Raw genomic sequence first — 21,570 nt, 5'->3', positions numbered from 1 at the left:
CAGTTACTCAGACCCTTGAAAAGTATGCATTTCCATCATTTCACACATATGGCACTTTAACTTCACTGTTGCAGTGTTTGCTGTGAATAGAGTTCAGTAAAAGGACCTGATTCGAAGCATTTAGTTACTGAAATAATATGAGTGGCCTCATTAGTTTCAAATATGCTGTCCTGGGAGTGTAACCCCTCATGACCAGCATCAGAATTTCTGTGGTATTCTTGAAAATTGTACTTAAAATAAGTATTGTTTAGAAGTTGCTCTTTTGAATTAGCTGTAAAATTTTAGAAGCTGTTTAATATCAGCATTTATTTTTGGATTTCTCTCACCAAGGTACATGTTTCTTCCCTCTCTCATTCCTTACAACCGCCTCTCCCCAGTCTTCTCCAAGTTACTTGAAGGAGATCCTGGAGCAGCTTCTTGAAGCCATAGTTGTAGCCACAAATCCATCAGGACGTCTCATTAGCGAACTTTTTCAGAAACTGCCTTCTAAAGTGGTAAGTGATGCAGTTGAAGACAGGTGGATTAAAGTGGTTTTTGTTTTTGTTTTTTAAGTACTTCAGAAATTCTGTTAGTTCTTAGTAAATAAGGTAAGGCTAATGCAAGGCATTGGAGATAGCCAAGAGATCCTCCTCATGGCCTCAGCAGTAAGCACATAGGATATGTTCTGTCATTTTACTTCAGCAAAAGGTTGTGGATTTTTTTTTAAATTGTGTTTTTGCTTTTTTGGTAATTCATTTTGGTTTTTGTTTCTGTGATCGTAAAATATACAATAACATAAGATTTACCTTTTAACCATTTTAAGTGTACAGTTCAGTGGCATTAAGTACATTCATATTATTGTGCAACTATCACTACCATCCATCTCCATAACTTTTTCATTTTCCTACCCATTAAACAATAACTCTCCACTTTTCCCTCCTGCCAGTCCCTGGAAACCACAGTTCTGCTTCTATGAATTTGACTACTCTAAGTACCTCATTTAAGAGGAATCATGCAGTATTTGTTCTTTTGTGTCTGGCTTATTTCACTTAGTGTAGTTTATCCACGTTGTAGTATGTGTCAGGATTTCCTTCCTCTTTAAGACTGAATCCATTCTATGTATATACCACATATCACTACTTTTTGTTTATCCATTCATTTGTTGGTGGACATTTGGGTTGTTTCTAAGATTAGTAATTCTTAAATGATCAAATAGGGGAGGGGGGAGAAAAAGATAAAATAAGCAGCTAAACTAAACCTTTTATTTATAAAAGAGAAGCCACATTCTCTACTCAGGAGACAGAATGAGAGGAAGATAAATGAGTTCTTCCTCTCTTAGTTCTCTTTGATCGTCTGGTGATAAAGAAGAGAGAGAGACCTAATAAGTACTCTTCTACCCCAAAGAGGAAGAGGGTTTCTAGACCAAGGAAACCCTTTAAAAGTGTTAGAACCCCTTGTGGCTTCACATCCAAGAAGCAATTAGCATAGCTAAAGTTCCACTTTAGCCTTTGGAACTACAAAAATTTCTGTGGCCTCTGCATTCTTATATTTCTAGATAAAGATATACTTTTAAAAGTACTCTACTGTAATGCTTAACTCCATTGTGACCATTCTCTTTTTTTTATCTAACTCTTAAGGACAAGGACTGACATATTTTCGTTTGTGTCCCTGCCACATAATTGGAACCCAGCATGTCAGAGGTTTGCTAGAAGTGCTTGTTGACTGCTGGGTAGCATGCAGCTTTACCCATCAGTCATCAACAAGACTAGTTATTTACAATGTGACTAGTTGTAGGACAATTACAACATTAGAAATAAAGCATATCTGACCACTGCTGTCCTAAGCATGGATCTGATTAGAAAAATATAATGATTATATTGGTTATACATTTAAAATTTCAAGGAAAGAAAAAACCAGTAAGACAGTTCTTCAAAAATGAAACATAGAATTATCATATGATACAGCAATTCTACTTTGGATATATACCAAAAGAGTGTAAGCAAGGTCTCAAAGAGGTATTTGTACAACCATGTTCAGAGCAGTATTATTCACAATAGCTGAAACATGGAAGCAACCCAGGTGTTCCTGTACATGTGAATGAATAAATAAAATGTATATACAGACAATGGAGTATTATTCAGCCTTTAAGAAGAATGAAATTCTGACCCATGCTGCAGTAAGAATGAACCCTGAACACATGCTAAGTGAAATAAGCCTGTCACAAAAGAACAAATATTGTATGATTCCTGTTTTAGGAGGTACTTAGAGTAGCCAAATTCATAGAGAGAAAAAGTAAAATTGTGGTTTCCAGGGGATGACAGGAGGGGAAGGTGGATAGCTGTTGTTTAATGGGTATGGAGTTTCAGTTCGGGAAGGTGAAAAGTTCTGGAGATGGATGATGGTGATGGTTGCACAATAATGTGAATGTATTTAAAGCCACTGAACTGTATACTTAAAAAGTTTAAATGGTAAGTTTTATGTATTTTTTACCACAATAAAGAAATAAAAAAAGAGTACAGTCTTTACTCAGGATTTATTTTTACTCTGCATGATACAATCAGTAGTGATCAAGCCATCAAGGGTGAGTTGGGTGACTAAAACATTACTACCCAGTTCCCCCATTCTGGGAGGGTTTTCAGGGACACCATGCAGCAGGAATTGATATGGGAAAGCAGATTCCCATTGGTCCCTTGGGGTGTGACAGTTTGAAAGACAAGGACTGAGACCTGGAAGGTCTTTCCTTTCCTTTCCTTTCCTTTATAAATCTTTCCTGAGTGAGACTGGCTAAGTGGGAGAGGTAGATTGGGAATACGTGGGCCAACAACTTGGTTTATGCTGTACCCTAGCCTGGGCGTCTCTGCCATAATTTGTCTTCTGAATTGTTTCTCAGAAGTAGAATTGTTGAAGAGAAGGGGCAGGCAAGGGGTTTGATCTAAGGAAGAAAAGGAATAGGGTTAAGAAAATAGAGAGGGGTAAGCTGAGGGATCAGATGAAATGAGATCATCCCTTTAGCCCAGTAATTGAGTGAACGCTGTGGTCTCTCGTTGTTGTTTTTGTTTTTTTGGGCTCCAAGGATTTGAACAGGTAGGAAAAGCCTGGAGAGCACAGTCTGACTTTCCTCGACACTTGTCCCCCACTGAAGAGACCAACTTTTGATTTTTGGTTGACTTCAATTATTTTCTCCAAGGAATAAAACCTGTAGGAAAGACTCAGGGCAGTGAATGAACTCCAGGCTTTGTGAAACCCTTCGAGTATATTCTTCTAACATGTTTAACTCTTTTTCTTTTGTTGAGCTAATATTTGATAAGAAATCAGAAATTGTTTATAATTTTGCTTTGATTCTTTAATGTATTTCCATTGAAAATGTGTTTTACTTTGACTGAGATAAGGAGAAGCATTAAGTTAGACATGAAGCTAACAAATCTTGCAACCTGACTTCTTGTAGATCCTTAGTATTTTATATGAAATAGGATATAATTGTGCTATTTAGATTGCTAAATTAAAAGAGCTTATAATAAGCCCTTCAAAAACGTTCATTTGCTTCATTTCCTGGCATAGATATCTTGGGATCTTAAATTTAAAATTGTGTGATCTGTGAATTTAGAAAATTTAAAAACATTAAGTTGTGGTGTATTAGTTATATAATGATAATTACCCAATACTACCTGTAAAGTCCTACAACATGCTGTTGGGTATCTCATGAAGCTTGTAAAAATCAAATGCTTTCTGCTTCAAATATAACAAACAATATGCTGTATAACTGTGTCTTTAGCCTTAATCTCACAAAGCTGCTCAATTGATTAACAGATAGTCAGTATACTTCCTTGTTTTCTCATTAGCTGGATACTTTTACTTATTAAGCATGCTTGGGTTTTGTCTTCCAGCAATATCCAGACTATTATGCAATAATTAAGGAGCCTATAGACCTCAAGACCATTGCCCAGAGGATACAGGTATGAAGGTGACCATGTGTAAAAATAACGTCATTTAGGGCAGATTGGCCTGTGGTCATTTTTTAGGGCCTTTTAGAAAAACAGAGAAGCAGGTATCTCTGTAAGGAGTTACTAGCAATATAATGTAAATAAATTAGAGATGTTACTGAGTATAGCGTTGGAGGAGTAAACACTGCGTCCCTTTTGCATTTTTTTCTGTAGGAAGGAAAGGAAAATTTTCATTGGCATAGTAAATCTTGACCTTAGGACAAAAATTAAAGTGCATTGGTCATCGCCATTTCTGATTGTGAAAGGTACATTGGGAACAAAAGCTTTGTTGTTTATTTTTATTTGCTTTCAAATAGTTTTAGTATATGTCAGAGTAAAAGTTACCTACAACAGACATTAAGAGTGTAAGGTTAGTGAAAATAGAGACTTTGTTCTCTTTGAGTGCCCCCCTCCCTGTGTCTCCAGCAGTAATAGCAGCAAGTAACACTCACCTAGATAGAATTCCTGTGTGTTAGCTAATTAATTCTTATAACACCTCTGTGAGGTAGATAAGAAAACTGAAGCACAGAGATGGTAAGTCACTTGCCTGAATCATCAACTAATGAGAAAAGTTAGGATTTGAATCCAGACAGTCTGGCTCCAAAGTCTATACTCTTTAATGAATTAGTATTCATGAAGCATTTAGAACAGTGGTTGGCACAGTAAACACTATATGTTTGCTAAATAAAACAACTTTTACCTTTTTTGATTTCTTAAAAAGTATAAGTTGTTTTTATGAGAATAGTGTAGCTCTGGCTTTGTTACCTATCTCAAAAACTGTTTTGTAAGTGGACCATAGTAATAGTTTATAAAAGAGAAGATGACTTTATATATTGTTCACACGTGTACTTTCCAATGAAGTCTTAGAATATGGTGACAGTTTAAAATTACGTAGAGTTTTTTTTTTTAAAGGTCATGTTGCTTAAGAGGAACTGCTATATTTTGTTGTTTACTATAGAATGGAAGCTACAAGAGTGTTCATGCAATGGCCAAAGATATAGATCTCCTAGCAAAAAATGCCAAAACTTATAATGAGCCTGGTTCTCAAGTATTCAAGGTCAGTTTTGTTGTTGTTGCTTTCATTGATAAGAGTAGAGACCAATATTTTTGTTTTTGTTTTTGTTTTTTTTTGCGGTACGCGGGCCTCTCACTGTTGTAGCCTCTCCTGTTGCGGAGCACAGGCTCCGGACGCGCAGGCTCAGCGGCCATGGCTCACGGGCCCAGCCGCTCCGCGGCATGTGGGATCTTCCCGGACTGGGGCACAAACCTGTGTCCCCTGCATCGGCAGGTGGACTCTCAACCACTGTGCCACCAGGGAAGCCTGAGACCAATATTTTTATATGACAACTTTATTGAGACAAAATTCACATACTATACATTTTACCCAAAGTGTATAATTTAATGGCTTTTAGTATATTCACCAAGTTGTGTAGCCATCACTACAATGAATTAGCAGTCACTCTCCATTTCCTCCCAACCTCCCTAACCCTAGGCAACCACCAGTCTACTTTCTGTCTCTGTGAATTTGCCTATTCTCAACATTTCATATAAATGGAATTATTCAATTTGTGGTCCTTTGACTGGTTTCTTTCACTTAGCATCATGTTTTCAAGGTATTCATTTTGTAGCATGTATTTCTTTTTATTCCCAAATAGTATTCAATTAAATGTATATATCATGTTTCATTTACCTGTTCATCAGTTGCTAGGCATTGGGTTGCTTCCACTTTGGGGCTATTATAAATAATGCTGCTATGAGCATTCATGTATAAGTTTTTTTTTTTTTTAATAAATTTATTTATTTATTTATTTTTGGCTGTGTTGGGTCTTTGTTGCTGCGCATGGGCTTTCTCTAATTGTGGCGAGCAGGGGCTACTCTTCATTGTGGTGCGCGGGCTTCTCATTGTGGTGGCTTCTCTTGTTGCGGAGCACGGGCTCTAGGCACGCGGGCTTCAGTAGTTGTGGCTTGAGGGCTCCAGTAGTTGTGGCTCGCGGGCTCTAGAGCACAGGCTCAGTGGTTGTGGCGCATGGGCTTAGTTGTTCCACGGCATGTGGGATCTTCCTGGACCAGGGCTTGAACCCGTGTCCACTGCATTAGCAGGCGGATTCTCCACTAGTGCGCCACCAGGGAAGCCCCGTGTATAAGTTTTTATGCAGACATGTATTTTTATTTTTCTTGAATACATACCTAGGAATGGAATTGCTGGGCCACATGGTAACTATATTTTTAATTTTTTTGAGGAACCACCAAATTGTTGTGTTTTTGTTTTTTTTTGTTTGTTTTGTTTTGTTTTGGCTGCGTTGGGTCTTCGTTGCTGCACTCAGGCTTTCTCCAGTTGTGGCAAGTGGGGGCTACTCTTCATTGCAGTGTGTGGGCTTCTCTTGTTGTGGAGCATGGGCTCTAGGCATGTGGGCTTCAGTAGTTGAGGCACGCAGGCTCAGTAGTTGCGGCACGTGGGCTCTAGGGTGCGTGGGCTCAGTAGTTGTGGCTCACGGGGTCTAGAGCACAGGCTCAGTAGTTGTGGCGCACGGGCCTAGTTGCTCCGCGGCATGTGGGATCTTCCCAGACCAGGGCTCAAACCCGTGTCCCCTGCATTGGCAGGCGGATCCTTAACCACTGCGCTACCAGGGAAGTCCCCACCAAATTGTTTTTCAAGCCACTGCACCAACATTCCCGCTAGCAATGTGCAAGTGTAATTTCTCTATATCCTCACCAATGCTTGTTTCTATTTTTGGTTTTATTATAGCCATTCTAGTGGGTATGAAGTACTATCTCATTATGGTTTTTTTTTTTGTTGTTGTTGTTGTTTTGTGGTACGCAGGCCTCTCACTGTTGTGGCCTCTCCCGTTGCAGAGCACAGGCTCCGGATGCGCAGGCTCAGCGGCCATGGCTCACGGGCCCAGCCGCTCCGCGGCATGTGGGATCCTCCCGGACCGGGGCACAAACCCGTGTCCCCTGCATCAGCAGGCGGACTCTCAACCACTGTGCCACCAGGGAAGCCCCCTCATTATGGTTTTGATTAGCATTTTTTTTTTTGGCTGTGCCATGCAGCTTGCGTGACCTGAGTTCCCCCACCAGGGAATGAACTCAGGCCATGGCAGTAAAAGCCCGGAATCCTAACCACTAGGCCACCAGGGAACTCCCTGATTAGCATTTTCTAATGATTAGTGATGTTGAGTATCTTTTCATGTGCATATTGGCCATTCATATGTCTTCTTTAAAAAAAAAAAAAGTCTGTTCAGATCTTCAGCCCATTTTTTAATTGGGTTATCTGTCTTTTAATAAAAAGTTGAGTTGTTAGAGTCCTTTGCATAGTCTGGACATTAGACCAGACATATGATTTACAAGTATTTTCTCCCATTCCATGGATTGTCTTTTCATTTTCACGATAGTATCCTTTGCTGCACAAAAGTTTTTAATTTTGGGAATTCCCTGGCAGTCCAGTGGTTAGGGCACTGTGCTTCCACTGCAGGGGGCACGGGTTTCATCCCTGGTCGGGAAACTTAAGATCCCTCATGCTGAGTGGTGCTGCAAAAAAAAAAAAAAAAGTCTTTAATTTTAATAAAGTATTTAATTTTGGTTCAGTCCAGTTTGTCTGTTTTTTCTTAGGTTGCTTGTGCTTTTAGTGTCTTATCTAAGAAACCATTACCTAATCCAAGGCTGCAAAGACTTCCACCTACGTTTTCTTCTAAGAATTTTATAGTTTAGCTCTTAAATTTAGATCTTTGAGCCATTTTGAATTAATTTTTATATACATGAGGTAGGCGTGAGGTAGGAGTCCACATTCCTTTGCCATGGAGTATTCATTTGTCCCAGCACCTTATGTTGAAAAGACTATTCTTTCCCCATTGAATTGTCTTGGCAACCCTGTTGAAAATCAGTTGACTCTAGATGTGTGGGTTTATTTCTGGATTCTTGGTTCTAATCCATTCATCTGTATGTCTTTCTCTGTGCCAGACAAGGTTTATTTTTGATCCACTTTGTAGTTAAATATTGATGTAGTCCCTGCATTTAAACCTCACTGATATAAAAATCAATCTATGTAGTATAGTACACAAAGTAAAATGACTATTTCATTGCTTTGCGGTTCTCTCCTGGAAGTTTTGTAGTCCTTCTACATAATGAACTGTAATGACAGTTGCTTGTAGAAATTTCTAGAATTAATAATATATCATTGGGAACTTAGCAAAGGATGGTCAGAAAATCTTTTGGGAGTAAAATCATTTAGATTTACAGAATGCTGATTCAGTTTCTTTTGGTAGTTAATTTTAACTTTTGTATCTTTTTAAGAAACTTTGAGTGGAAATCAGGAATGAAATCCTCATATTCTTAATCCTTGATAGGACATTTTAATAGTGTAGTACTAATTGTTTGTTGATGCAGTTAAGAATTTTACTTCTTGGTCTGATTAATTTCCCTAAACTAAATTTTGGAGAGAAGGGAAACTTGGATTTGATATATGCTGTTAATTTAAGCAAGTATATTCATCCTAAATTTACATGCCTAATCTTTAATCTTAGAAGTGGACCTTTGTTTTAGTTTTAAGGTTAGTGTACACAGGTAGAGTTCATTGTATTTTCACCCCTGCTTTTCCCTGTTCAGCATTAGGTCATTGTCTCTTACCCGAATAATTGTGAAAGAGCTAGGTGGCTTTTCAACTTGTATTTAATTATGGAGATGTTTTGGAGGCTTGTGGAAAGGTTAGAGGATGCAGCTTTCTGGATATTGAATGGAAGTCTACTCCAGATGGAAGGAGTGCCGTAGAAAGTGTCCAGTACATGATTGCGGGCATTTTAAACTGCCCATTTTCTCTATACTTTTTCTAAGCCAAGTAATTTTATCTTAACAGGATGCAAATTCTATTAAGAAAATATTTTATATGAAAAAGGCAGAAATTGAACATCATGAAATGACTAAGTCAAGCCTTCGGATGAGGTAGGTTAAAAAAAAGTCTAAAATCTTTGTACCTTTATTATTTGCCAAATTTTCTCAGTATAGTGGAAAGTAAGATGCATGTTGCATTTCAAGATTACATTTACAGTTGATAATGTGATTCTAAAGAGAGTAGTGTTAACTCTTACCCAGTCCCTTCATTGCAGCTGAAGGGCTTTATTTAAAAAGAAACAATTTTTAAGACTTAACACTGCTATATACTTCTATTGCCTTATACAAATACATATATATTGTATATCATATTGTGTGTAATGTATAATAAAGATATAACGTGTACTATATAAATATATGTACAGGCATACCTTGGAGATACTGAAGGTTCTTTTCCAGACTACTGCAATTAAAATGAATATCACACTAAAGTGAGTCACACAGTTTTTTGGTTTCCCAGTGCATATAAAAGTTATATGCAAAAAAAAAAAAAGTTATATGCACAGTATACTGTAGTTAAATGTGCAGTAGCATTAGGTCTAAAAAACCAGTGTATATGCCTTAATTTAAAAACACTTTATTGCTTAAAAATGCTAACCATCGTCTGAGCCTTCAGCAAGTTGTAGTCTTTGTGCTGGTGGAGGGTGTTGCCTCTGTTAATGCTGCTGGCTGGTCAGGGTGGTGGTTGCTGAAGGCTGGGGTGGCTGTGGCGGTTTCCTAAAACAAGACAGCAGTGTCGTTTGCCCCATCAGTTCTCTCTTCTTTTCACTAATGATTTCTCTGTAGCATGCGATGCTGTTTGATGGCGTTTTACCCACAGAACTTCTTTCAAAATTGGAGTCAGTCCTCTCAAATCCTGACGCTGCTTTATCAGCTAAGTTTATGTAATATTCTAAATCCTTTCTTGTTGTTTCAACAATCTTCATAGCATCTTCACCAGGAGTAGATTCCGTCTAAAGAAACTACTTTCTCTACTCATCCATACGAAGCAATGTCCTCAACTGTTGAAGTTTTATCATGAGATTGTAGCAGTTCAGTCACATCTTCAGGCTCTATGTCTAATTCTAGTTCTCTTGCTGTTTCCACCCCATCTGTAGTTTAAAGTCTTAAACCCCTCAAAGTCACCCATGAGGGTTGGAACCCACTTCTTCTAAACTTCTGTTAATGTTCATGTTCTTTCCATGAATCACAGATGTACTTAATGGCATCTGGAATAAATGAATCCTTTCCAGAAAGTTTTCAATTGAATTTGCCCAGATCCATCAGAGGAATCACCGTCTGTGGCAGCTGTAGCCTTACGAAATGTATTTCTTAAATAATAAGACTTGAAAGTTGAAATTACTCCTTGGTCCCCGAGCTACAGAATGGATGTCGTGTCAGCAGACATGAAAACAACACAAATCTCGTGTATCTCCATTAGAGCTCTTGGGTGACCGGGTACATTTTCAGTGAGCAGTACTATTTTCCAGATCTTTCTTTCTGAGCAGTAGGTCTCAACAGCAGGCTTAAAATATTCAGTAAACCATGTTGTAAACAGATGTGCTGTCATCCAGGCTTTGTTGTTCCATTTGTTGAGCATAGGCAGAGTAGATTTAGCATAATTCTTAAGGGCCCTAGGATTTTTCAGAATAGTTAATGAGCACTGGCTTCAGCTTAAAGTCATCAGCTACATTAGCCCTAACAAGAGAGTCAGCCTGTCCTTTGAAACTTTGAAACCAGACATTGACTTCTCCTCTCTAGATGTGAAAGCCTTGGATGGCATCTTCTTCCATGATAAGTATGTTTTGTCTACACTGAAAATCTGTTGTTTAGTTATAGCTACTTTTATTAAAAATCTTAGCTAAATCTTCTGGATAACTTGCTGCAGCTTCTATATCAGTACTTGCTGCTTCACCTTGCACTTTTATAGAGATGACTTCTTTCCTTAAACCTCATGAACCAAACTCTACTAGCTTTAGACTTTGATTCTGCAGCTTCCTCACCTCTCTCAGCCTTCATAAAATTGAAGAGAGTTAGGGCCTTGCTCTGGATTAGGCATTGGCTTAAGGGAATGTTGTAGATGGTTTGACCTTCTATCTAACAGTTTCTTCATATCAGCAATAAGGCTGTTTTACTGTGTTATCATTCCTGTGTTCACTGGAGTAGCACTTTTAATTTCCTTCAAGAACTTTTCCATTGCTTTCGTAACTTGGCTAACTGGTGCAAGAGGCCTAGTTTCCAGCCTGTCTCAACTTTCAGCATGCCTTCCTCACTGAGCTTAATCATTTGTAGCTTTTGATTGAAACCGAGAAACATGCAACTCTTCCTTTCCCTTGAATGCTTAGAGGCCAGTGTAGGGTTATTAATTGGCCTAATTTCAGCATTGTTGTGTCCCAGGAAATAGGGAGGCCTGAGGAGAGGGAGAAAGACGAGGGAATAGCAGGTCGGTGGAGCAGTCAGAACACACACAACGTTTATTAAGTTTGCTGTCTCATATGGGTGTGGTTCATGGTACCCCCAAATAATTACAATAATAACAACAGAGATCACTGATCACAGATCACCACAACTAATATAATAATAATGGAAAGGTTTGAGATATTGCAAGAATTACCAAAATGTGACACAGAGATGCGAAGTGAGCAAATGCTGTTGTAAAAATGGTGCCGAAAGACTTGCTTGATTCAGAGTTGCCACAAACCTTTAATTTGTAAAAAATGCAGTATCTGCGAAGTTTAATAAAGCAAAGCGAGATAAAACAATGTATGCCTGTAATATTACATTTGTATATGATGTATAGTAGTATATATTTATATTTGCAGTAAGAATATTTAGCCAGGTATCAGGAGATCTGAAGTCTCACCCTAGCTTACCTTGTGCTAGGACTATGACTTTGAACAAGGCTTTTACTTCTGGGATTCCATTTCCTCCTACCTGAAATGGAAATATTGATTGGCTACTTTTGAAGCTTTCTTCTGACCCAGACATTTGCTGTGTTACTAAATCCTATGGTCACTGTGGTGACCGTAAGCTGTCTGGGATCAGCCCTGGTTTATCCTTTTCCACAGAGTCCCAAATTTTGGAGCAAAGCCTCCTGCACAGTAGAGACTCAGAAATATTTGTGTTGTTTTGTTTGTTTTTTCTGCCACGCCGTGTGGCATGTGGGATCTTAGTTCCCTGACCAGGGATGGAACCCGGGGTCCCTGCAGTGGAAGCGTGAAGTATTAACCACTGGACCACCAGGGAAGTCCCTGAGTGTTTCTTTTTAAGAAAAGAAAAAGAAAATGGTTGTTTCCTTTTTGTTATTCAGCATTCTGATTTCAGCTGTCAGTTTTCTGAGTTTTTTTTAACCTTGTCTCTGGATAGGACTCCATCAAATTTGGCTGCAGCCAGACTGACAGGTCCTTCGCACAGTAAAGGCAGCCTTGGTGAAGAGAGAAATCCCACTAACAAGTACTACCGGTGAGAGAGAGTGTGTTTAGTCTGAGAGCTGACCCATGTTTATGAGGATAAGCATGCTAGCATTTTCTTGATGACTATCTCGAAGTAATATTTTTGGGTGTAGTTGGGTTATTATGAGAATTTGTTGTCAGATATCTTACTTAAAAGGTATAGTAGGCCTGACCTCACCTCTGAGAAAACACTTAAGCAGAAGTTGTTTGTCAGGTAGAGTTTAATATTACCAGTAAAACGTGAGGTAAAATGCTGAAAGATTTTGTGTTCATAATAGAATTTGTTTTCATTGTAAAATCTGAGCATATTTAGAATTAACCAGCAATTATGAATGAATCTTTATTTTTCATTAAAAAAGGAGTAGTGCTGCATTTAAGTAAAAAACAAATTGCAAGTAGCCTGCTTTAGGCTTTCTACCACCACTCCCTCTTTTCTAAGAGAAAAAAATTAGTCATCTTGGTTAAGATTGATTGTGGGGAATATAAAAAGTACAAAGTAAATTGAGGAGGCAGTTGAATAGAAACTCTTTCTTTGATGTGAATGCCTTGTTAACAGTCCCTACTTCCTATAAAGTAGCCAAATTATTATAACATCTTTCCCTGCCTTCTAATTGCTTGTTTTTCTTTGTAGTAATAAACGAGCAGTCCAAGGGGGTCGTTTATCAGCAATTACCATGGCACTTCAGTATGGCTCAGAAAGTGAAGAGGATGCTGCTTTAGCTGGTAGGCATTAAGTTGTGACTAGTTAAGTGGCGTCTCAGTGGATCCTTCTGGTTAAGGAAAATTATAGTTATTTTGGTCTGGCCGGGAGTTTGTCTGTTTTTGGAGTACATACCTGTTTTGTTACATTTTAATTGCACTCTTGGTTGGCAAACTTATCGAGAGCTTATTACTACTTTATTTCGTGTTAAAGCATGTATCAAAGTAAATAAATATTTGTGCAGAATCAATTAGTTTGATAGCCTTAGCAGATTCTGGTTTCAAACCTGTGATGATAGTGAGTGCTAGTGACACCATCAGGAAATCCCGGGGAGACATTCACATCATCTTAGATTTCCAGGCTTATATTTTCAGTAGACTATAATTTTTTCTCACCTAGAGCTTATGATTTAAAGATAGCTGTAAATTATGATCAGAGCAGAATTCTCATTTAAACAAGTGAAACAAAGGTCATTGGGCACTAGGAATCCGTGTAGAAGTACACAGTTTGTAAAATAGTAATAAAGAACAGCTGTAGAGGTATATTTGATTTCATTGTCTTTCTCCTAAGCGTGATATAATATTTTTTTATTTTACTGTAAATATTTTTTATATGTAGATATACAATTCATTTTATAAAATTACTCTTTTGATTTTATAATCAGGTGTGACACAAGAGATTTTTCTAGCTATGTCTTATTTTCTACTAAGTCTATGGAATTTCCTTTTTTAAAAATTATTTATTTATTTTTGGCTGCGTTGGGTCTTTGTTGCTGTGTGTGGGCTTTCTCTAGTTGTGGCGAGTGGGGGCTACTCTTCATTGCAGTGCTCGGACTTCTCATTGCGGTGGCTTCTCTTGTGGAGCACGGGCTCTAGGCGTGTGGGGGCTCAGTAGTTGTGGCTCACAGGCTGTAGAGTGTAGCCTCAGTAGTTGTGGCGCACAGGCTTAGTTGCTCCACGGCATGTGAGATCTTCCTGGACCAGGGCTCGAACTCGTGTCCCCTGCATTGGCAGGCAGATTCTTAACCGCTGTGCCACCAGGGAAGTCCCCAGTCTATAGAATTTCATAATTACTCTAGACTGCTGGAGTATGAATTTAATTTTTTGACACTCATCTACGGAATTAAATTTTTTTTAACTTAAATCGGGCCTTATCAAAAATTGAAAGAAAATTTATCTCTTCATTATCTTTGTTTTGTGCTAACTGTAAAAGTGACACACATGTTATGTTTAGGTTTCCTTCTAACATTTGGTTACTTCATTAACCGTATAGTAGTATAACAAATAGAAGGAAGACTATACCACTTACAAAATTCTTAAAAAGCATTTATTGTTTTTTTTTTCTAATAGTACCTTTGTCACAAGAGGATTCTTAATTTAGTAACCTCAGGTATTAAGAAAACAAAGTAGATGCCAACCAACTTTGTATGTAGTAGATTCTTCAGGCTGTTATTCAGAGCCTGTTTATCCTTAATTTAGTTGAGGTTTTAACGTATTTGGTTTTCTACTTCCTGCTCCTGGAAACAACTTAGGGGGAGGTACAGTGAAAATAGCAAAGAAAGGATAACTCATGATCTTGGAGCAACAAGAAAGAGCTGATGGAAAGAAGGCATAAGAATTCAAAGTGTGGCCAGGCCTCTTGAGGTGATTTGTTTTAGAGGCAAACCACACTGCATGTCCCTAAGCGGGTGGAGAAGGAGGTGGAGAAGAGCACCCATCCACAGTCACTATAAGAAGAGGAATGAAGTGAGCAATAGAAAAAGAAAGAACAGATAAAGCTTACAGTCTTCTCCCACCAACACAAAATAAGGCAAAAAGGCAAAAGGAAACAGAAAAAGTGGGATAAATAGAGAGAAACAACTCCAAAAATTATATCAGAAATCAGTGTTAGTGGCCTAAATTTTCCAGTTAAGACAGTTCCAGATTGTATATTTAAAAAATCAGGTTATATGCTAGTTACAAGAGATATATCTTCAATATAAAACTGTGTACTGGAAAGTTGAATGTCAAAGGATGGAAAAAGATATACCTGGCAAATAATAACCAAAGGGTAGTTATGTTGATTTCTCTTAAAATGGACTTTCAAACAGTGCATTTCCAAAGATAAAATGGATTCACCTCATAATGATAAAAGGTTTATTGTATGAGGAAGATAAATTATAAAAGGGCTCAAAATACATGAAACAAACAGATGGAACTTCTTGGAGAAAGTGAAAACATTGCCCTTAGAGTGGGAGCCTGCTTCTCTCAATTGCTAGATAAACAGCCAAAACAGTGAAGACAGAAGACATGAATACACTTCCTCACAAGTGTATTTGTTCCCTATTGCTGCTAAAACAAAACAAATTACCACAAACTTAACTGGCTTAAGACCACACAAATTTATTCTCTTCAGTTCTGGATGTCAGAAGTCTAAAATCAGGTTGTTGGCAGGCTAGTGTTCCTTCTGGAGGCTTTAGGGGATAATACACTTCCTTGCCTTTTCCAGTTTCTAGAGCTACCTGTATTCCACGGCCCTTTCCTCTCCATTCAGGATGCAGCACTCCAGTCTGCATCTGTCACCCCATCTCCTTCCTCCTTTGACCTCCTTGCCTGCCTTTCGTAAAGACCCTTGTGATTATGTTTAGTGCCCAGAGATTAATCCAGGATAGTCTCCCACACTCAAAATTCCTCTCAATCATATCTGCAAAGTTTCTTTTGCCATATAAGGTAATATTCACAGGTTCTGTGGATTAGGACATGGTTGTATGTGGGGACCTATCATTCAGCCTACCACAACAAGATGGTTATAACAGACAAGTATTCTACAATTAGAGAATACATGTTCTTCCCTGGTTCACATGGAATATTACAAAAATTGACCATGTACTTAGCCATGAAACAAATTTCAACAAATTTGAAAGATCGGGTATTATACAGACCATGTTTCTGAGCACAATGCAGCTATGATAGCAACTAACAATGAAAAAATATTAATTTTTTTTAATAGGTATTTATTTATTTTGGCTGTTCTGGGTCTTAGTTGCAGCACACGGATTTTCGCTACAGCATGCAGGCTCTTAATTGTGGGATGCAGGCTCTTAGTTGTGTCCTGCATGCAGGCTAGTTCCCTGACCAGGGGTCGAACCCCGGCCCCTGCATTGGAAGCACAGAGTCTTACCGACTGGACCACCAGGGAAGTCCCAAAGATACAATTTTTAAAAGGAGTAATTATAATAGAAGTTTAATTACTTGAAACTGAACAATAACAATGAAAATAATACGTATCAAAACAGTGGAGGTGCAGTTACAGTGATACTTCAGAAGGAAATTTACAGGTCTGACTGCTTCTGTTTAGAAAGAAAAGCAGCTGAAAGTCAGTGAACTAATAAGCATCCAACATAAGTAAATAATAAGAAGAGCAGAGATGTTAGAAAAAAGAAGATAAAGAGCAGAAGTTAATTCATTAGAAAGGAAATCTATAATGGAAAAGATCAATAAAGTCCAAGTTTTTCTGTTACAGCAGTTAATAAAATAGGCAAATCTGTAGTGAGATTATCAAGAAAGAAACAGAAGGCACAAACAAAAAATATTAGGGGAAAGGGGGAGCATACAGAGAATAAAAAAAGAATATAAGAACAGCATAATGCAAACTAATTTGAAAATTTAGATGAAATGGATAAATTCCTAGACAATGATAAATGCCTAAAAACTGATTCAAGAATAAAAAGGCTGATATCACCATTAAAGAAATTAAATTACTACTTACAAATATTCCTGCATAGAAAACACCAGGCCAAACATTCAAGGAAGAGAATTATACATAAACCCCAGCAGTGAATAAAAAAGAGCTCCCCAATTCATTCTTTTTTTTTTTTTTTTTTTTTTTTTTTTTTTTGCGGTACGCGGGCCTCTCACTGTTGTGGCCTCTCCCGTGCGGAGCACAGGCTCTGGACGTGCAGGCTCAGCGGCCATGGCTCACAGGCCCAGCCACTCTGTGGCATGTGGGATCTTCCTGGACCGGGGCACGAACCCGTGTCCCCTGCATCGGCAGGCGGACTCTCAACCACTGCGCCACCAGGGAAGCCCCTCCCAATTCATCCTTTGAATCTGATATAAAACCAAAACTAAACAAAATATAAACACACTGTATCTAGCAGTATATATGAAAGATAATACATGATAACACAATTGGGTTTATTCCAGGAATACTAGGTTAGTTCAACATTAGAAAAAAGTATTATTCACTACATTGGTAGATTAAAGGAGCAAAACCGTACTATTGGCTTAGCAAATGCATTTGATTAATGCTTCAGTTCCCATTCATGATAAAAGCTTAGCAAACTAAGAACAGAAGGAGATCTTTCCTAACTTGATACAGGGCATCTCCATTTTCATTGGAGAAGTATTTGTAGCATTCCCCCTACCATAAGAAACAAAGTTAAGAATGTTGTTACCTCTTGGTCAAAGTACTAGCCAGCATACACTGATAACAGTGAAGTTATAAGGATCAGAAAAGAAGGATTTATAAGGATTGCAATTGATAGATTATTTTTTGAGTTTTCTAGTTAAAAAACTACAGACGGGGCTTCCCTGGTGGCGCAGTGGTTGAGAATCTGCCTGCCAGTGCAGGGGACGTGGGTTCGAGCCCTGGTCTGGGAAGATCCCACATGCCACAGAGCAACTAGACCCGTGAGCCACAACTACTGAGCCTGCGCGTCTGGAGCCTGTGCTGCACAAGAGAGGCCGCAACAGTGAGAGGCCCGCGCACCGCGATGAAGAGTGGCCCCCGTTCGCCACAACTAGAGAAAGCCCTTGCACAGAAACGACCCAACACAGCCAAAAATAATAAATAAATAAAAATTTTAAAAAATACTACAGATAAATTATTAGAATTAATAAGAATAATAAAATGCTAATGTAAGATTATTATACAGAAATCTACTTCGGACTTCCCTGGTGGTCCAGAGGTTAAGAATCCGTCTCCCAATGTAGGAGACACAGGTTCAATCCCTGGTCCAGGAAGATCCCACATGCTGCAGGGCAACCAAGCCTGTGCGCCACAACTACTGAGCCCGCGCACCACAACTACCTAGCCCGCGTGCTCTAGAGCCCACACGACACAACTACTAAGCCTGCACGCCACAGCTACTGAAGCCCACGTGCTCTGGGGCCCGCGTGCCGCAGCTACTGAACCCACGTGCTGCAACTGAAGCTCGCACGCCTAGAGCCCTGCTCCACAAGAGAAGCCACCGCAATGAGAAGCCCGCGCATCGTGATGAAGAGTAGCTCCAGCTCGCCGTTACTAGAGAAAAGCCCGCGTGCAGCAACGAAGACCCAGCACAGCCATAAAAAAAAAGAGAGAAAAGAAAAAAAAAAATCTTCATTTCCGGAATCAGCCATAAAAAGAAAATGTAATTTTTTAAGAAGATACAGTTTATAGTAGCAATAAAACATATACCTAGGCTTAAATTCAATAAAAGATGTGCAAGAGCTTTATGAAAAGACTCGAGGTAATGGGGAGTCAGAAAAGACTACATAGTTTCAAATTCTGTCTTTCCTTCTAGCTCCATGACTAAATCCAAATCCCTTCTCAACTGCTCGACAGGCTAGCTGACTTTGGCCAGTCATCAGCTCCTCATACCCAGTTTTCTCATTTGGAAAAGAAATGACAATACCTATTCTGTGTGGTGATGTTAGGATTTCCTGAGGGTGGTGCTTATCAAGCTCTTAATAAACAACTAAGTACTTAATAAGTGATTATCATACTTAACATGGGAACACATAGTGATTTTGGTTATCCTGATCCCTTAAGAAACCATTTTAATCAGGTCGTTATATACTGTTTAAGAGTTCAGAGAAATAGCAATATATTTTGTATTTCTGTAGAAGTGATTACATGTTTTGTTTTGGTGTTCTTATGATTAGCTTCTACCTGAAAATTTTCTCAATAAAGGAAAACATCATTCCTAAGGGATGCTGTAGATCAGTGGGGCAAAGTCAAAGAGACTTAAAGCTAAATCACATCTGTCAGTATCAGCCCCGTCTACATTTATACTATCCTAAGCTACATGCTGTCACTTTAGTTCTGAGATCTGAGAATGGCTACTTGCTCCTTTTCTTGTCCAAGCACACATAAGCAAGGAGTCTCAGAAGATGGCAGAGAAACTATTTTGTAATCTTTTAAAGATGGTATAACTTTTACCATGTAACATTCTATTCTATTTCTGTGTAATATTTCTCTGAGTAAACGTAACAATTTTACTAAGCATTACTAACAGCATCTTTATGAAGCCTAGAGACTATTCTTTTAAAACAAGTATTCTGAAACATACAAAACAGTATTCTCAAACATACATATAGCATAATCTGGAAGGTTGTTAAACGAGCTTAAAAAAATGTTTGTTTCTTCCCCTTATAAATATCTTTTTTTTTAGCATCTTTATTGGAGTATAATTGCTTTACAGTGTTGTGTTAGTTTCTGCTGTCCCTTATAAATATCTTTTATGTCTTTGTAGCTGCACGTTATGAAGAAGGAGAGTCGGAAGCAGAGAGCATTACTTCATTTATGGATGTTTCAAATCCTTTTTATCAGCTTTACGACACAGTTAGGAGCTGTCGGAATAACCAAGGGCAGCTAATAGCTGAACCTTTTTTCCATTTGCCTTCAAAGAAAAAATACCCTGATTATTATCAGCAAATTAAAATGCCCATATCACTACAACAGATCAGGTAAGATATCTTCTACATTACTCAGTATAAATCTATTTTCTTGTGATTGAGCCTGCACATGTATCTTCCTTTCTAAAATGGATAAAGATAATAAAGGTAAAAATGTTTTTCACATGTCTAAAGTGTGCTTAACTATCACTCCTATATAAAAATGAGAAATGAATTTGATTAACTACAAATGATGTTCTTTGTACTGCAGTAGAGTCAAGAGGCAAATAAAAGATATCCCAGCTAGGCATTTTTGTGTCAGATTATGAATTATAAAAAGTCACGCAGGGCTTCCCTGATGGCACAGCGGTTGAGAGTCCGCCTGCTGATGCAGGGGACACGGGTTCGTGCCCCGGTCCGGGAAGATCCCACATGCCGCGGAGCGGCTAGACCCGCGAGCCATGGCCGCTGAGCCTGCACATCCGGAGCCTGTGCTTCGCAACGGGAGAGGCCACAACAGCGAGAGACCCGCGTACCACACACACACAAAAAAAGTCATGCAGCTCAGAATTTAACTGTTCGTTTTCTTATAACTGTGCAAGAATTTCTCTTCTTATACCTTTAATTAATATTTTAATTACAACAGTTTATCTGCATTTAAATTTTGTATCTGTAGTTAAACCTCCAGAATAAGCATTGTCAGCTCTTAGAGAACTCATTAGCTGAAACAATACCTGAGAGATGGTTCATCATGGTTTCCCTTTTCTGTTTAGAAAATGTTAAAATGATCATTGGGAATTCAGTCAGACAAAATACTTGAACCACCACAATATCATTAACAATAGTAGGAAATAAATAATGTTATAAAATATGTTGTTTTGTGACTCTTACAATGTGGGTTAGGTGTTGTAGTATACCCAGATAGAGGCAAGACGCAAGTAAAATTACCTTAAATGGGCAAGGTCAGAGTAAGCTGGTGTTTAAATGATGTTTTCATGGCAGATAACTAGCTTTCCATACAGTAGGAATTAAAATCCTTGTACTTGCTGGATTCTAGGAATAAGGTTGCCTAACATATGTTTTGTGGTTTTGCATTTGTAACGTCTGTTTTCCTTATTTGATCAGTAAAGTTTATGGTGTTTTTATTTAATCCAAACTTCGGAGGTTTTGGACACGAGTAGGTTATAGAAAATTAGTTTATTTGGCCTTCTTAAAAATAACATGGAGGGACTTCCCTGGCGGTCCAGTGATTAAGAGTTGGCACTTCCATTGCAGGGGCACGGGTTCGATCCCTGGTTGGGGAACTAAAGATCCCGCATGCCGTGTGGCATGGCCAAAAAATAAAATAAAAATGAACAATAACATGGAAATTAAGGCTGCCTTTCATTAAGAAAATGGACTAGAAATTTGTTTTTTGTACTCTTTGCCTTGGAAAGGATGGTGACAGTCTTGTAGATGTTAAGAGGTTCCTTTTTAATTGATTTTTGTCCTTAGTTTCTTTTCTCCCTCAGTCTTTTAAAATTCAGTCTAATTAAGTAGATTAGTTCAAAAGAAGGCAAATCCTCAGCCAGCCCAGTCACCTGCCTGCAGCCTTCTTCCAAGTTAGACTTTTCTAACATAAGCCTTACTTTGTATAGCGACTTTATGAGAGTTGGTGTTAGTAATAGCCTTAGTGTCTGAGACAGCTATTGGAATTCTTAAGACTTAGGGTAAGTAAAAACCTCAATATTAAGCTATCGTAATTAATTACAAATGTTTGTATTGGAGGAGGAGGAGTGAAGGGAGTCTGACATATCTGCCTCTCATTTATCATCTTAAGACTGCTCTTCAGGGAATTCTTCGGCGGTCCAGTGGTTAGGACTCAGCGCTTTCACTGCCGGGACCGGGTTCAATCCCTGGTTGGGGAACTAAGATCCCGCAAGCTGCACAGCGCAGCCAAAAAACAAAAAGGACCGCTC

General features: G+C 38.5%; 1 protein-coding gene across 18 annotated transcripts in view; it reads left to right on the top strand.

Moving 5' to 3' along the window:
- The window catches only part of PBRM1 (polybromo 1), a 101,736-nt gene that overhangs the window by 17,004 nt on the left and 63,162 nt on the right, over positions 1 to 21,570 (top strand). For 16 of the 18 annotated variants that reach the window (XR_016394730.1, XM_022572910.3, XM_022572906.3 and 13 more), the window contains exons 6-12: positions 378 to 494; positions 3,864 to 3,932; positions 4,918 to 5,016; positions 8,809 to 8,894; positions 12,189 to 12,284; positions 12,906 to 12,997; positions 19,471 to 19,684. Coding sequence is in view for 17 of the 18 variants with exons in the window: in XM_022572910.3 (XP_022428618.1) it covers positions 378 to 494; positions 3,864 to 3,932; positions 4,918 to 5,016; positions 8,809 to 8,894; positions 12,189 to 12,284; positions 12,906 to 12,997; positions 19,471 to 19,684 (773 nt within the window). In the remaining variant the exon portion in view is untranslated. Of the gene's footprint in view, positions 1 to 377; positions 495 to 3,863; positions 3,933 to 3,980; positions 4,226 to 4,917; positions 5,017 to 8,808; positions 8,895 to 12,188; positions 12,285 to 12,905; positions 12,998 to 19,470; positions 19,685 to 21,570 lie in introns of those variants that run through there. The other 2 variants (XM_089919456.1, XM_089919454.1) reach the window with 2 other exon arrangements.

The sequence above is a fragment of the Delphinapterus leucas genome, chromosome 10 (genome assembly GCF_059928025.1).
Source record: "Delphinapterus leucas isolate spDelLeu-1000000601 "Yukka" chromosome 10, BTC_Dleu_Yukka2, whole genome shotgun sequence".
Taxonomy (NCBI): Eukaryota; Metazoa; Chordata; class Mammalia; order Artiodactyla; family Monodontidae; genus Delphinapterus; species Delphinapterus leucas.
Note: the sequence above shows the minus strand (reverse complement) of the source record. Positions and strands in the feature narration are given on the sequence as shown.